This window comes from Plectropomus leopardus, chromosome 2, assembly GCF_026936395.1.
Source record: "Plectropomus leopardus strain MGB_pleo_1.0 chromosome 2, ASM2693639v1, whole genome shotgun sequence".
NCBI lineage: Eukaryota > Metazoa > Chordata > Actinopteri > Perciformes > Serranidae > Plectropomus > Plectropomus leopardus.
Window position 1 is genome coordinate 6,031,919 of NC_142177.1, and position 18,156 is coordinate 6,050,074.

The 18,156-nt window shown below is 38.8% G+C and overlaps 1 protein-coding gene across 10 annotated transcripts in view; it reads right to left on the reverse strand.

Annotated features, from left to right (window-relative positions):
* Positions 1–18,156, reverse strand: part of frmd4ba (FERM domain containing 4Ba) — a 59,497-nt gene that overhangs the window by 25,465 nt on the left and 15,876 nt on the right. For 4 of the 10 annotated variants that reach the window (XM_088083479.1, XM_088083470.1, XM_088083468.1 and 1 more), the window contains exons 1-7: positions 13,567–13,881; positions 6,975–7,040; positions 5,578–5,672; positions 5,267–5,359; positions 4,852–4,936; positions 3,239–3,295; positions 2,855–2,877 (exon numbers count right to left, since the gene is read on the reverse strand). In XM_088083479.1, coding sequence (XP_087939605.1) covers positions 2,855–2,877; positions 3,239–3,295; positions 4,852–4,936; positions 5,267–5,359; positions 5,578–5,672; positions 6,975–7,040; positions 13,567–13,728 — 581 coding nt within the window. In that variant the 5' untranslated portion in view covers positions 13,729–13,881. Of the gene's footprint in view, positions 1–2,854; positions 2,878–3,238; positions 3,296–4,851; positions 4,937–5,266; positions 5,360–5,577; positions 5,673–6,974; positions 7,041–13,566; positions 13,882–18,156 lie in introns of those variants that run through there. The other 6 variants (XM_088083483.1, XM_088083490.1, XM_042499059.2 and 3 more) reach the window with 5 other exon arrangements.

Sequence of the window (18,156 nt, forward strand, 5' to 3'; positions counted from 1 at the left end):
TTCACAAGTATTAAAACCTTTAAACCCTAAGCAAATTTGTTTGGTTTATTTGACAAACATGAGGAAAAGACAATAAGCCACTTGATAAGAAATGTCTGGCAAATTGCAAGAAATTAGTAGATTTAGAATTTTTTTTAAAAAAGCAAGGGAAAACATGTCCAGGGAACTATATTTATAAATATTATAATTAGAAATATTTGAAGTTATTTTATGGAATTATTTTAATTGCTAAGCAGTTTTTCCCCCTGTTGTTGTTTGTTTTGTTCGGGTGGGTTTTTTGTGCAAATTTTCAGGTAACTGAATTAACTTCTTCTCATGTTTTTGAAAGAAATCAAGCCAAATTTCCGAGGTTTCAAAGGGTTAAGTATCTTAAAGGTCCCATTTTTAAAAAAAGTCAAATTTCCACGTATTTTAATATGAAGCAGATATTAGTGCTATGTAAATACCGTGAAAGTATCAAAACACTTAATCCACAGAGAATGCACAAAGTATATTCAGGAACTGCAACTTTAAACAAGCTGTCAGGATTTCTGTGAAGTTGTGATGTCACAAATATAGACTTTTTCAAACTTGAGATATAAGCATTTTAAATTAGTCCCTTTATATTTCCTATTAAAATGTTTTGCATGTGCATGACATCAGCTGAAGGGCAGTAAGCTGCCATATACATGTATATTAAAGCAGATAGAATGGGAAATATTCGACATTTTTTTAAATTAAAGCATGTAAACACACTCCAGTAGAATCTCAAAATACAAGTATGTGCCTGAAAATGAGCATCATATTGGACCTTTACTGGACCTTAACTTATAATGGGAGCATAATCAGAATGAGCAGGGGTAAAGTAGTGCAAATAATGTAAAAAGACAGTTCAGCTCAGTTTAGACACACTCCCATCCTCACTGTTTCTACCAGATTTGTTGGCAGATTGTCTTGCATTGTGCTTTCAGAGTCAGGACAAAGTACAGCCCAACCCCACACCCACATGAGCTGAAAGTTCAGACCGCACACTACACTTCTGGGAGAAGAAGCTCTAAATCAACACGCCAGACACATAAATCTGTTCTGAAGCTGCAATGAATAATAATTAACATTTATCAGGTCAATCATGCCTGTAAATAATGGGGGCGCTTAATGAGCATGTGAAGACGCAGCCAAGTTTTTCCTTTCTTTTTGCTGCAAGAGAACAAAGGCGACAGTTTGACAAGGGGTCAAACTGCATTTTCAGCATTGCATGTATTGCCATTCAAAACACACGCAAGCACAAATCTTTGTGTCCGCATAATGGACCGAGAGGCCTTTAGAGGCAAAGCACAGGTTGTGCCGCTTCAACCTGCTCAGTCACTCACTCCGCTCAGACAGAGCTGTGTTTACTAATCACAGCCAATGCCCTTCAGTCCTACGGCTGGCAGAAAAACAACATACCTTATCAGCAGGTCAAGCTTCTGAGAGCACGGCCCACTATGAAAACATTATCTCCACTAGTGAACAGATTATAGGGGTTTTGTACAGACTATTCCAGCAGTGTCATCGACCAAATACCATACAAAATGTCCGTGTATTCGTGCAAGTGGCACACAGGTGTTTGAAAGTGACATTTATTAAGAGGAGATGCAACCACTCATTTAGGGCTTTGCTGAAATTGCAAACAGCATGCATCTGCCTCAACAGTTTGACAAAAAGAACAAAAGTGTTCTCATATTATGGCAATGTTTGCACCATGCGGATGGCAGCAAGCCAGTAAGGGTGCAGTTCAATGCTTCATGAGCAAATTCAAGTGAATTATTAACTGAAGGAAGTCCAGCATAAAATAAAATCTGACCTAGTCAAGTTGAACATTAACTGGCTATGCACAGCCATTATTTGTACACTGAGCACCAGCTTGAAAAAAACAGACCCTGCTTCCTTGTCAGAGCACAGAAACAAACACTTGATAACTTGTGCAGGGGTTGCCTTCAACTGCAGTTCAAGAAAAGGTTTATGCATGTCTGAGTACACCAATACAGCAAAAACATCAAAATGTTAACATTGGCGCATGAAAGACAAAAACATTGTACTTGTGACTACTTGTTATCTCTACTTCTCCTCAGCTGAGGGAATGTTCATTATTTATGAGATGGGTGGGGGTGGTGCAAACCAGCAGAGGCACTTCATATATTTTTTTAACACTAGATAGTTGTGATTTTTGATTTGGCTTTAAATAGGTATTATTGTGCATCTCTAGTTCAGGTAAGCGTTTACAAATGTCTAATAATACAATTAAAATATCATAATGTTAAAGTTAGTACATGAAGGGCAAAAACATTGTATCTGTACATCTGACTATTTGTTGAATTTACGTTTCCTCCACAGCTGAGGGACTGTTTGTCATTTATGAGAGGGAAGGGGGTGGTGCAAACCCAGAGAGGTGCTTCAAATATTGTTTTTAAGCACTGACGAGGGAGTTAGAATTTTTGACTTGGCTTTCATTTGTCATGTTATATTTATTTGAAACATCCTCAGAACCCCAAAGCCTGACAGCTGGTTTGAAAGGCACGCTTTCTTTAAAAATCTCCAAAATTACACCATTTGTCGTGTTCAGAAACTGTAAATGTTGGTTATATATGGTGGAGGGAGGGTCATGCATTTTCCAACAGTCATTCACGGAGGCTCACGGTAAAATATTGCTTTAAAAGAAACATCACAGTCACATCCCAGCTACTCCCCTACTGTGGTAAATAAAGTACAGTCCCTAATGTATCCTGAATTGTTTGCTCAAAACATGTTTTAAATGACAAATCAACTTGATGTGGGTTCACCTTTCTACATTTATCTCATTAAAGACTTTTACGTTTTAATTTTAATAACTTCTTACCTTGTGTAATCTCCTTTGGCCTCCTTAAAAAGGAAAATAATGCAGTCAGTAAGAGCATTATAAGAAAATGCCAGACTTTTTAAATTGCCCAGTCAGGTAACGGTTATGCTAATATTAGCTACCTGCACAGTCCGCAACAAAGATAACGTTACACGATAAAACACATTTCATTTTACTATAGTTAAATTTCCCAAATGACTCAAGTTAATACTGCCTCCAAGCACAAGCACAAATTAAAAGGCAGAGACAGTTTCTTTAACAATAGCCCCCCCGAACAGAGAAACCTCAAGAGACAACTGTTTTCAAATGTTGCCCCGACCGTCTTCATTCATGTTTGGGGTGAGTGACAAAATTTCAGCCCGGAAAGCTGCGACAAAGTCTTACCTGCAATGCGAATCCGGCTAACTTGAAAACATTTTCACTCTCCACTTCGATGGTCTCCTGTTGTAAAAAATTTTTTAAAAAAATATTAACGGGGTCTTCTTCAAAAATTGCACACACTAAGCGTAGCCTGTCCGAAACACTTGACTTGAGAGAAAATCTTCCCGTCCCGTACCTCGGTCCCACCGTTACCGACTGAACCACTGCCACAGCGACAGTACGCTGTTTAAAACTGTCCCTGAAGTATCTTTACTACTATTTTTCAGCACCTGAGTTGGCAGGACATTTTGTACAGGCGACAAAACACACACTGGGACACAGAACGGCTCGCTGAATGTCCTGCCTGAAGCTACGGTCCCCCTCGGGAAAGTGGTACGGTCCGAAAGCAGGTTCAACAGTCTCAGTCTCCCATGGAGACCAGTCTGCTCTCCCCGCGAAAAAAACTGCACTGCAACGTTTGATCACATGCTGCATTCACGTGCTCCTCGGACATTTTCAAAACTCCCAAATCCGACGAGTACTTGTATTTTTCATAGACTGTGTATAAAGTACAAAATACTAAAGTAGTTAATCTTTAGATATAGTCTATGTTATTTTTATAATCAAACAAACTTTACATACCCAATTGTAATATGTTAATTTGATCACATTCAGATTTAGCAATATAGTATAGTATAGTATAGTATTAGACATACATGAACAGTAGGGGAGACTGGGGACATTCCTCTCAGCAACTCAAGAATATTTGGACTACACATGCCACATTTATATATATATTAATCCTACATTTTTCTGCTAATTGCCCATACAGTTTAAACATGATTACATGAAACAGATTGTTCACAATATTTATTTGAATGATGGATGTCAGATGTTGCAAGTGACCCCAACACTATGAGGACACCTGCAACATGACACAGGGAGTTGCAACATGTTAAAAATACTTTAAATTTCATCAATTAGTTTTTGCTTTTTGTATCAATAAGAATGCATGCTGATAAATATGCAAATTTACAATAAAATTATTTATTTTGGCAATAACCTTATATTATTTATTTAGTTTTATTCATTAAAGAGGCCTAAGTTGTTTTTGTTTTTGTTTTATTTTTGCATTACAAACAGTGATGGCTTACTATTTACAAATGGCCCAAATGATCACGTTATTACTTTTACTGATGATTATGTAACTCGCAATGACTTGTGTATAAATCCAGGCTATAGGCTACATTTTCATGTAATCTTATCCCATTACATGTCTGATTAGAGAAATACTGTAGGAGCTGTTGCAACCGTCCCCTGTCTCCTTTATTCTTACAATTTGACATCTGTTATCACATTGTTTACCTGTAACTATTCACTATGTTGTGACTGTTTTGTAAGGTGTCTGGGTGATATTATTGCATCAACAATAACATACTGCTTGCATGACAGTGAATTATAAACTTTACATAACTATGTTAAATTTCCAACAGCACTTGAAAGCAGCATTCTGAATAATGTTTGAGATTTCAGGAACATGCAGCAATGTGATATTTTCAAGAGTTTCAAAAATGTAAATGTGAGAAATGTGAGAAAGGTGAGAAACATGAGAATAATAAATGCTTGAAAACACTTACATTAAACACTAAAGATTTTGCGTTCATGAAGAACAGCTCCACTGTGTTGTTGTCTTTCAAGAAGGTGATCTTCTCGATATAAAACCTGTGAAGAGTTTTTGGGGGGTCAGCAAGGTTCACAAATAGAATGTCAATGCATTTTGGCCGTGCCTCAGCATTATTCAAAGACTTTATCTTCTTGTTCAATCTACAGTAGTTCAACAGTTGCATGGCAAGACTTAAACCGTGTTATATCACTGCCACCTGCTGGTACTGACAAGCCCTGGAAACTATGAAGCTCTCAAAACTTGCTTCACATGGGCCTCTGCTACTCCCAACTCAGTCTAATATATAAAACATTGACATTTTAAGTCATCCGTATAGAATCATGTCTGAGAACAGCAGTATTCCACATTTGGCAAGCGAGAGCACGCACCTCACCAGGAACTTGAGTTCCAAAGGCCCTGAGGACTTGGAGAAGTCATGATCAAGTACTTTACGATCCAGCTGGAGCCAGTTATTCTGGCCACTGATCAGGGATACAAGAACAAATCATGTGTTAGAATACTGCTTTTGTATTTTTTTTTCTTTTCTTTGTTGTCCGCCCTTAAGGCTTCTGTAAACAGGGATTAGTTGTAAATCAACTAATCCCTTTGATCAAAAGAAAATGTAATGAATACAATACGAACACACAAGGACATTGTACTGTTTTCATTAAATGCCTGTTACATCAGGAAATGTACTTACGTGTCATCTATGAAGCACAACCCAAAGTATTCTTTCTCCTTCAGGATAAAGTGTGAGGCCACCAGATCTAACAGCTCACGGGACAGCAGCTTGGGCTGGGAAGTTTGGATTAAGACAGAGCAGTTCACTTTAGATCATTTGTATGCTAATTCCAAAGTTATGTGTTAGACACTGAGAAACAAAATTAAAAAAATAAAAATAAAAACAAAACAAAAAAAAAAACGACAGAAGTTGGGAAACAATAGGGGAGAGCGGGGTCAGTTGGGACACTTCCTTATTGACACAATATAACTTCCCATCACTCACTGACTCCTTGAAAAGTAACCAGAATGTTTACATCCCAAAACAAATACAGTCATATGCGAAGAGTTTAATAAGTTTTTTAGAGGCCAACCCAAAAGTGAAAGCAACAATTTTGTTGAATTTACAATGAGTGCATTTTATTAAAATTCCACCTTGCACAGTTTGGACAGTGGGTACAGTCAACTGGGTCACACTGCTATGGACCATAAAGTATAAATTAAAAAAAAAAAAACAAAAAACTATTCACAATGCCCAGTATTTACAAATTTCTTTGAGAAAGAGAAAACGTTTGTAGAATTATTATAGCTTTATACATTACTGGGACATGGTATTTGGTTATCTTTTGAATCTTAATTTTAGTAGCACCTAACTATAGGTTATGTAGGTTTATGTAATCTATTGATTTTGTTTAATTTTGCAAAAAATAAATAAATAAAATAAAGTAAAATAAAATATATAATAACAACTTAAGGTAAACTAGAAATTATTTCTGCATGTTTAAAATACGCTCAAGGGTTGAAACGTTGACGATGACAAGTTCATGCATTTGCTTTACATGGCTCATTAATTCATTTTAGTAGTCTTAATCTCAAACTAACAAGACTCAAAGCACGTTGACCACGGGCTACAGATTAAACCAAATTATTTCAATTATTCAGTTAGGAAAAGCCTTTGTCCTGCTTTTGTTGACTTTTCATTGATTTGTAACAACAAATTGCTAGATACCAACAAAATTGGGGCAAGTAACATTAGTATCAGCTGGTAGGCCAGAATATTAGCTCTTTTAACAATATTTGTTTTGTAAGTGGCATAATTAAAATCTGTATAGAAAATAACAAAAGAGCCACCAACCTAACTGTCTCTGTGTCCTAACCAACCCCCTTCTCCCCTACTTTTGACATTGACAAATTAAACAGACAAGATCAACTGAAAGAAATACAACTTAGGAACCATGAACAATAGGATTAAGAACACTTTACAATAATTAACAACCAACATCATGAAATCCAACACAATTTCAGTACATAGGTATATTCTCACAATGTCTGTGGCATAATTTGTGCCTGTGGAGGCAAGCAGACAGTGTCCTGTACCTGAACCAGCAGCTCCAGCTTCCTGCCATCCAGGAGGTGAACCTGACACTGACGGCCCTCCGTCATCTGGAAGAGGATAGATAACACGAAACATGACAAATCCTGCAAGACGACACAGTCACTGTGAAAGCACACTGTCTCCACCTCCAACTCTACTCCTCCTCTCAAAGCCGTGCTCCCAGTATTTTAGTTCAGGGGGGTAAAGTGGCAGCTTCTCTTTCTGGAGTTGAACAATGACTCATCTCAGTGTCATGTTTGTCTTTGTGCTGAAAGAAAAAGGTAAGAGGAGCCACTCGGAAAATGTCCATATGGGACCCATGCTCCAGAACATCAAAGTCAATGCAACATCATCCTCCTTATTTTTATAAAGTGTAAAAAAAAAGTAAAACGTGACATTTCAGCTATAAATCAGCTCTTTATAGGTGCACCATGAATCATAAACAAAGAGTCTGTGGTTCTTTTACCATCACAGCTTCACACATTGTCTTTCTCACCCACTCATCCTTCCCCTGGAGCAACACTGGTCTAATGAAAATCCCTGAAATGTCAACATCCCACGTTTTCCTCTGCCGTTAAGAAAAGAAAAAGTAAGACAATGAAGTACTGGTGCAGAGTTTAATTGAATTCCTGCTGTATTGTTTAAGATGAATGCTTTTAGGGACTCATTTTGTTGCCGTCAGCAGAGCTGCCTTTCGGTGTGGGACAAGGTAGAAATATTATCGTGCAGAGATTAACATTAGTCGAGTCATATTTCATTGTGTTAAGCTGTTGCCAACTATCATATACTGATTTATTAAAATAATTTTAACTCCTTTGTACAAATTCTGATGACATGGTGTTTGTATTATACTGGAGTCCTCTTGGTGAAATGTAATCTAAATACTAATTATTAAATAAGTAGAAATATAGAAAACATGTAATGTATTGTGGACTGTGACACTAATTCATTCATTTCACTGTGTTCACATAGTTTGTGCCTTATGCAAGTGTAATCACAAGAGTTGGCAGTGCAGGCTGAACCCACTAAAACCAACTGCTATATTTTGAGGAGTTGTTATTATTTGCTTTATTATCATGAGGAGGATGAGAGGAGTGACATCATATTTTTGCATTTTTTAATTTTTTTTTTTAATTGCTAGGACAGCTAGATGAACTAGAAAGGCAGCAAATACAAGTACGTCCACCAAGACATATTGTGATCCGATCAATCAAACCTGAAACAATTGCTGGCCTCCCCACTTTTTAAGAAAAACGGACAATCAGCCTATTAAATAACAAAGAATCACCTAACATGTAAAAATGCTTAAAATATTAAAACATGATTTTTTTGGAATGAAATTTTAAATTGTACTTGTACTAGTGCATGCAAAAAATAATAAATATAACTACCTAATAACTAACTAATAAATAATAACTTACAATTACAATTACAATTTACTCATAATTTTATTCCATCAGGTAATTACTGTATAAAGATGCTATCATATTGCGATTTTACACATAGTGTCCATACTACATTAAAATATGCCTTTTAATGGTTGGGAGTTTCGTCAGAAAAATGTTTTTTCATGCTATATATTAGATGCAGTCCTATTCCATCACTCTTTGAGCTATCTGTCTCTTTACAACACAGCATCAGCCATGTTTCGCTACTGTTTGAACCTAAAAGTGTTCATGTTGACTGGATGCAGTTTGTTGCCCAGGAATGTGTCCTTTTATCCCTGTGACTTCAGTGAAAAACATGTGGCATCCAACTGCTTGGCTCCTCTGTTGGAAAGTGAGGGTCATACTAACGTCCGGCGCGACCACAGGGCGGGAGGACGTCTTCTGGCGTGGTGTTAAACTCCACTCTACCAGGACACATTGTTCTCTGCACCACAACAAAGCTGTCGTTTCACTTTTATACTGTGAGCTACTTTTCCACTTTGTTGTTTCTCAACGCCCTAAACCTCAATGAGATTTACAGTTCTGTGGGCAAAGCTGTACTTCTCAACAAAGGGTTTCATTTGCCGTCAACTTGCTATTATGCTAACTTTTGCTCTGAAGCTCCAGATTTCACCCTCTGTATCTGCTGTCTGCTGTGGGCTGCACAGCGGGACTGTGTTAAGCTTCATATCTCTGTGGTCCAGAAGAGGAAAGAATCTTTGTCACTAAATAAAGAACTACTGAAGCTAACCTCAGTGAAAACCACACCTCCATTTGATTTGTCTTGATAGGGAAAACAGTTGCAGCTGTTGATGTGATTTGATGATTTAATCTGTGTATTAATCACTTAAATAACCCTTTCATGCATTGTTGTGGTTGTCCAGGGCACAATCCATCCCCATCTATCAATGCTGCATTGTTGCAGAGCAGTGACATCAAGAAACAGACAAAGGCCTTTAGTCAGCAGTCTGATTTCAAGCTCACAGCCAGCCCCTGAATTTTAGATTCACCTTCAAAATCCAAGTCTTCTCTCCTTAATGCTGAACCCAGTTCCAAAAATTCATAAAACATTAAATTAATTCTGAAAGGGACAGCTCATCCCTAAATAAAAACTACATCATTTTCCTCTTACCTGTAGTGCTAATTATCATTCTAGATTGTTTTGGTGTGAGTTGTTGAGTGTTGGAGACATCGGCTGTAGAGTAGGACTCTCCCGAATACCATTTCTGGGCTCCGGAGCTTCAACATTAATCAGCAGCGAACAATCGGAGTAATAGTCGGGTTGATAGACATCATGCCAACACATAGCACCCAAAACACTAAAAATTTTATTTGAAAAACTTTGAAAAACTCAACAGCAACAATCTCTTTCCAGACATCACAACCCAGTTACTCAAGATAATCCACAGACTTTGTTGTAAGCAATTTCATGTAGGAACTTTTTTTTTTTTTCCACCAAACTACACCCACTAAGTGTATCATCACAAAGAAAGTTACCTAGCACTAATAAGGTAGCTAACATTACAACTCTGAAAGCTACAAAGCTGAAAGGGATGCCACTGATAATCACATCTTGCGCTGTAACAAGCCTGAGCCTCATTCATGAGTCATTCATGAGTAGATTCATACTTCCTTCTGCACAGTGATGCGGTTGGTTGGTGTTGTTTGATTGGCAGAAAAAAATAGTTCCTACATTAAACTGCTCACAACAAGATCAAGTGGATTGTCTTGAGTGACTTGGTCACGATTTCTTGTGAAAGACATTGCTGTTGAATTTTTCAAATGCCATTTTTTGGTGCTTTGAGCACTACAAGCCCATTGCCATGTAGTTTCATTACATTCAAGAGAAAGAAGACATCTCTACAGTCGATATCTTCAACACTCTGCAGCTTACACAAAACACTCTAGATCAATAAAAAGCACTAAAGGAAAGAGGGAAAATATGTATTTTTGATATAGGGGGAACTGTGCCTTTAAAAAAACTCAATATTATGTACCGTTTAATGTGAATCTACTGAAAATATCCACAAAGCAGCACAGGCAAAGCTACTACTTTTCAAAGACAATGTTATCTGTGTTTTCCAGAGGCTGACAGAGGGCTGGCCTCAGTCCAGCTGAAGAGAGGACCTGAGCTTTAGAGCGAGGTCCCCGATGATAAAAAGAAGGGTCACAACTGTGTCAGGGAGGTCAACTCCCTGAAGCCCTGTCATTACGTGCCCTAATGGTGCTCCCTTCACATGACCTCCAGCCATACTGACCTGGACAGGCCGAGCTGGACCTAAATTGCATTTGTACTTTTACTCTGCTGCATTTCAAAAGGAGAATTTGTACTTTTCACTCCACTACATTTATTTACCAGATATACTTTTTACATTAGGGATTTTCCAAAAAAAGACATATTTGTTTCAAAAGGCTATAAAGCACTCACAGTAATGTGGTTGCATAACACAGATTGCAGCAACTAGACTGCGTGATAAAAACTTTTACTTTTGATACTTTTTTGCATATTTTGTTTTGCTAATACCTCTGTGCCTTAACCTGGGCGAAATTAGGGACTACTACTTGTTACTGAGTCTTTCTTAGAGTGGTATTGATACTTTTACTGAAGAAAATGGTCTTAATACTTCTTCTATCATTGTGTGTGTTGTTATGAAAAGAAAAAAGGGACATGGGGTTAAAAGAATCCGATACTTATGGCATTTTTTTAGAGCTTTTTCAAAGGTAAAGCAGGAAACTCTGAGGGCTATTCAAAGCTGTTTGCTTAAACTGTCACTGAATCCACAGAGTAGTACATGAGACAGATAGTCTGTAAAAAAAAATCATGCTCTTCTTCCTCATAGTGCTTCAAATGCCATTAATGTTAACTTCCACTGGCTCCTCTGCGTTGCGTCAACTCCGTCTCAGCTCTGGCAGTCCGGAGGCTTGCGGATCAGATACGCAAGGTTCCTATTCACTTTGCATAAAATTCAGCCGAATTTAAAGATTATTTTTTTGGCATTTCTGCCTTTATTAGACACAACAAAAGATCAATAGCATGAAAGGGGGAGAGAGAGGGGACGACATGCAGCAAAGGACCACGAGCTGGAGTCGAACCGGCAGCCACTGCGGCAAGGACATTGCCTTCATTTATGGGGGGCCTGCTTTATCCACTGAGCCACCCAAAGCCCCAAATTCAGCCGAATTTAACAGAGCAGACGGGAAATCAGACAGCGACATAACATTAAAAAGTCCAGTTAATTTTCAGAATAAAACACTCCGTGTTTATGTCTGATCGTATTTCACTTAGCTACATCAACAAAACGTCACAATAAGTGGATCCAAGCCTGAATTCATCAGGTCAGATGTTGTCACTACTGACAACATGGACGAAGAGAAGCTAATTATAGTAAACCACAAAATTATTTGACATCACACATCCTTTTTATAGGGACAACCATAGAAAGGAAATGGCTTGGAACAACTTATTGGGAGTTATGGGAGTGCAGTTATTACTTCTTCTGTACTGATATAATGTGCATGATTCTTTAATTACTGCAGGAATTCCTTGGTGTTGCCACTCCAGCTGATCTGGCAGTGCTGTGCTGTGCCGGACTCAAACCGCAAGCGGTAGGAATTGACGGATGAGGGAGAAAATGAGGGCAGAACCACAGCGAAGCTGTAACGTAATGCACATGCAAGTGGTGGAAATCCTGGGTTAGAATCAAATGTGCCTGAAGGAAAACAACAGAGCTGAGAAATCTGTCATGTCAGTCACTGCCACTGTCATGTGCTGCTATCAAACTGTCAAACGACACAGTGCAGCTTAAATCTGAATCAAGATTATGTAACTGCATTGCCTTATTCTCGCCTTAAAAGTTTTCAGGAACATAGTTTAGTGTACTGTTTAGCTGTAAAATGGTAGAGTTTTGCTCTGGCTGGTGGGCGGTGGCTAATTTTGGCTGGACTGTTTTCAACATAGCAACCAGGCCACAATTTTCACATTTTACAGCTAAACAGTACACTAAAACATTTGCGGTATGATGATCTATGTCCCTTTAACCTTTTAAAAGCTGAATTGATGTCACTCTCATTGAGCTGCTTTTAGACGCCTTTCACAAGGGTTTAAAACTTAAAACCATGATAAAACTGGTGCAATTTCTTTCAACAACATGGAGGAAAAAAGGCAATGACCAACGTGCCAAGAAATGTTTCACAAATTGCAAAAAATCTGTAGATTTAGAACATAGTTTTAGGGAAAAAAGCTAAGGAAAAACTATATTTATAATGATTATAATTACATAGTGTAAATTATGTTTTTTTTTATGTTTTTAGCACTGTTCTTGGTCATTTTCTGTTTTTTGTTGTTGTTTTTTTACTTTTCCTTTTTTAAACTAGTTTTAAGTGGTTTTATTGGGGTGGGGGGGGCTTGTAGTAATTTCTTGGTAATAATTAGGTCATTTTTTTCTTTTGTTGCTCATTGCCTTCCTACCATGTTTTTGAAAGAAATCAAGCCAATTTGCACATATTTCAAGGGATTAAAGGGTGTTGCATACTTGAGAGAGATTATCCGAACATTCCAATGCTTCTTTTGTGTCACCTTTATGACTTTGCAACTGTATTAATAAAAGTCCCAAATCTCATACTAAACACATTCTCACATGTCAGCATGCTGGGAAAAAGCAAAGCAAAGGAAGCGGAACACTTTCAAGTTTCCACAGAGAGCGTTTAACGTGTTAACCACACAGACAGTGTTCAGGTGCTCCAACAACAATGCATTTCAAAGACAGCTTTGAAAGTTCTCCTCTTCAGCCAGACAGTGAGATCAAACGGCCGGTCATGCTGCTTTCTAATGACTGCCATATGTGCTGAGGGAGAGACCCTTGTTAAAAAACAGGCTCTGTGACTCACTAAGAGGCAGCCTGCCTCCTCACACTCGCACAAATAAACACATGCATACACTAATGAGCCGGATGAGAAAAAAAGCACTGACTCACTCCACTTGGAGGGAAAGTTAAAGGGAGACGGGAGGTAATCGAAGCCATAAAAGTTCAATTGGGTAATCATAGAAATCCATCTGGCGCTCGGTAATTAATCCCATATGCTGTCAATAAAGCAATCACCAAAAGCTGCTATATTTGCTTTTTTGCAGAAATTATTGATGCTGCCATAGCTCAGGGAGCTGTCATACCTGGTAGCATTCTCCAATCCTGAGCCAGGCTTCTAGGAGGCGTCTGCATGGCATCAACCCGCGGTTGTACCACCTCCTCAGGGTCTGATGTGCCAGGCTCCAGACGAGCTGGCTGCCCGATGCCACCAGGTCTTCCATCCCACGTATGATGCGCACAGCCATACTTAGCTGCCTTTTTCTTTCTGCCTCGGCTGATGACACCTCACCGTTTCAGATCCGGGAGGAAAAGACAATCACTTTGTTTTGCTTCAGAGCAACAAGCTGCATGGAGCATCTACACACACAGTCTACTATGTCTCCCCCCCAGCTGATGTAATGTCAGTGAGAGTCGGCGCTCTGGAGAGGCTGGAGCGGGAGCAGCGTGCCTCAGGCTTGGTCCTGGGCCCCAGTCCAAAACACTGCCTCATAGAGTGCAGGGGAGGGCAGGACAGAACCACGAGGCCCCTGCTGCAAAGGCTGTCTCCCCTCCACATAAACACACTTGTATACAACAAACTGGCTTGGCCGCTCAGTGCTCTAAACTTTCCTCTGTGACTCAATGTTTTGTTTTGATTTTTCTCTCCTTTCGCTCCTTGGTTTTGCTTAGATAAGAGGAATGACTTCATCTCTTATTTTGTTTTCATTTCAGCTTGCGTGTCAAATTCATTGTCTGAATATGGGTGTGGGAATGGTCTGTCACGTTGTCTGGGACGTGGGAGCAATTTCCTGAGGAGACCAGACATCTCCACCCATTATATTCTGCAGAAACGCTAAAAACAAAAAACGGTCCTGTTTGGATCAGCAGGAATGGGAGAACTGACGGGGCAAAACTTAAAGTGAAACTGCAGGGGAAAACATTTTTAAAAAAGGCTTTGATGCAAGAATGTAGAGACTCGAGACTCACAACCAGACGTCTTCCTCTGTACAGCTGCAATTAATAAGCATACAGGTCGTACACCTGACTTAGATAAACAAGTCAGGGAAGGAGCACTGCAAGAGGAAAAGAGACGGGACAGCTCTGTGCAAAACAACATTCTACTGTGTGTTTGTGTGACCCCAATTTCCAAGAACACTTGAGTGTCCACAGTCAGAATGTTACGGTTTCATTAGACAAGAAGACTGTAATTGTCTCAGAGGATGTAAACCAGAGATACTCAACTTGCTTTGCTTGGGGGCCACTTTTGCAAAATGACAGGAGGCTAGGGGCCAGTTGCAGCGGCCCCATACATGTGTCTAGGAATTCAGGTCATTTCTAGGATTTCAGAGCATTCCTCAGATTTTAAAACATTTCTCAGATTTAAGGATGTTTCTAGGATTTAAGGCAGATTCTAGAATTTTAGGACATTTCTGGGATTTTAGGTAATTTCTACGATTTCAGGACATTTCCAGGATTTAGGACATTGCTAGGGTTGTAGGACATTTCTTATATTTTAGGATGTTTCTAGGATTTTAACACATCTCTATATTTTTGTTCATACCTGAGATTTAGGACATTTCTAGAACATTTCCAAGTTTAGATTGAACATAAGGGGCTTAGTTAGAACTTGTGTCAGGGGTTGTGGGGGATCCTCCACTGGCATCTTTTTTTCTGATAAACAAGCTCTGTTTTGATGCTGTGAATCACTTTCCTTTTTTGGTGAATTAGAAAATGGTTTTGGGGCCACCCAGCACCTTATCAGAGGCCAGATTTTGCCCACATGCTGTAAGTTGAGTATCACTGATGTAGAATAAAGGTTAGAAAAGCAGACCTTTAATTTTTCAGTAATCATTACCGAAAACATTGCGGGAAAGTACATAAGTGATTTGTTCTGGCTCATTAACTATTACTATGGAGGCAGTAAAGCAACTGAAACAGTTACAGTCAGTTCCCATATACAGAACTTCCTGTAGGTGCAGTCACCATGCATGTCACAAACAAATAAACAAATGCTTACAGCCGATCATGATCTGTCATGCATCTAAATGCTTTAGCATATTCAGTAATGCATGTGAGCGTAAATCCGTTCTGAAGCACACATGTTGGAAATATCAATGTCAAGGTCTCTGGAGGCAGTGAGTTGGCTATATACTGAGCAGTGGTGGCCAGCTGTGACTCTGGGCTTTTAGAAACAATGGGAGCAATTCCCAAATTCAGCCATGCAGGCACAAATAATGCATGCACTAAAATAGTGGTTGGCTGTAGCTTTATAACAGATTTTGTCCCAGCAGCCATCAGTGAGATTAACAAGTCATAGCAATACAGCTCTGATGATGCAGAAGCAAAATTCACTGTTATTTATTGACTATCTATTGATATTTGCATGTTTAAATCTTGTTTTTACTGATGGCACATTTTTACATCTTGTTCTTCACCTACCATGTTTTTACTGATTGGTGGTATATTGTTACTATGCTTTTATGGACTACTGGTATACTCTTATTTTTATCTGGCTTTTTATTTGTCATGTTTATTGCCTTATAGTATTGAGCACTGTTGTCACATTATCATGTTAATCCTGTGCTGTTGATTGTGTGTGTAAAAAGAAGGCCAATTCACTCACTGTAAACTAAATCTACAGGTACAAATACCTTACCTTACTACCACCCATGCATGAGAGTGGTTTCAAACTTCTCATCAGTAAGAAAGTGAATCAGTGTATTTTGCTAAATGTAAAACGATTCCTTTAAATCTGTGAAAAATAAATCCCACGACGTCTGGTATTCTCTAGATATACCCTTTATCATTGTATATTATGCATTGTATATTCTTCTTACCCTGGTGACTTTTTAGAAGAAATTAAAATAAAAATAAGAATAATAATCTACAAAGTTAAACCACAAGTAATGCTGATACAGCTAAAGTGCTATTACTCTCCCATCCTTGGATACCCAGTTCATTCCTTTGGAGTGAAAAAATGTCCTAACAGGATTAAATACTATTGATGTTGTAATCCACCACTGAAAGAACTGGGTGGTTCTATTTCTGGAAAGCTGGATTCATCAGCAGAGACCCATTGTGGAGGTATGGATGCACCATAAGCAGCTGAGCATGATAAACACAGACAGATGTGCGAGGCCGCGGCTGCCTGGAGCGACAGTGGGCAGGACAGCCAAACATATGGCGGACACAAGCTGCTGCCGATCATGCACATGATCGCCACGTGTTCTGGTCCACGTAATGTTAATAAATACAGAGTTTCTGATGCATCTGGCAGCACCAGTTTTTCTGAGCTCACATGCAGTCACGAAAAAAAAAACCAAAAAAAAAAGTATTTGCCAAAATTCCACTTGTATGATCACTCTGATGGAATGAAGAAAGTTTTATTTGGAAATATACAATCGACAGTCAATTAAAAGTAAGACTTTAAGACTACACATTATAGTTAATGGCTTAAATATAGTCCATGCAGTGCAGTGAAACAAAGAATGGTTATATTTCAATCTTGGCACGCAGGCTTTGTCTCTAGAGCCACTTTTTGTGAACACACACACACACACACACACACACACACACACACACACACACACACACACACACACACACACACACACACTTATGCCAAATGCCTGCAGGCGGCCGATAATCCCATTGATTTCCACGCTCTATACTGGGGTTTCGGTGGGGTGAGGATGTAGGAAGAGGCAACGACCTCAGCTAGAATCAATCAGTGGGAGTCTATGCTCCGAGAGGGCATCCCAGGGGAAAGTGGGAATTAACTGTCTGTACTAACTCTGAAAGACGTACAATAAGCAGTCTATCTGTCCTCAAGTGTCCACATCTCAGTGCTCTTAGCATATTTTACTGATTATATTCTGTAAGTATTGATCATTATCGTGCATACCTTCTGATTAAACCCCTATTAATTGATTTTTGGCCTCTTCAGGGCTGTGGAACATCTGATATATTATTATCCTACAGATAATAATTAATGGGTTAGCAAACAGTTGTCTAATTAAAACATACTGCAGACACACAGCAGCATTAGCAGTCATTTGGAGTGGTGCCTCTGTCCACTATGCAAGTATAAATCCAATATTTAGCCCATTTTTAGCTCTGGTTTTGTCTCTACCAACTTCAGAGGAGATTATCTGGGTCTTTAGCAGCCACATTCTCAACTAGTCACTAACTAACTTGATAGAGTGACTCAGTGATGACATTTTTCGGGAGGTTGATGGAGAGATTAGTGTCGTCCCGACTACCTCGTCAAAAAGCCAATGGGATTTTTCCATTGCCACTGAGATTATTGCAGAAAATAATGATTTGATGATGACAATGATTTTTGAAGCCTAAATGCAATGACCAGAAGTAAAAAGCTGACATTGGGCTTTAAGTTCCCATAACTTAATGTTGTCACCAAAACAAGGCTAGTCGCTAACATTGTCCATTGCATGATAATAGACAGGCAGCATACAGTGGGCTTATGCGAAGCTTTTTTTAATGCATTGAATGGGTAAAGGCTAATATTCGGGCTGGGTATTGTTTTAAAAAAATGTGATACTAGTCCCTTTAAAGTGATACCAGTATCAATACTGACCTTCCCTACTTCATTTACTACCCATCATGTGGAAGCTTTTAGTTTTGTAAAATGCTACCAGACTCCACAGGTGTGAAGTATAGCCATACTTTCAAAT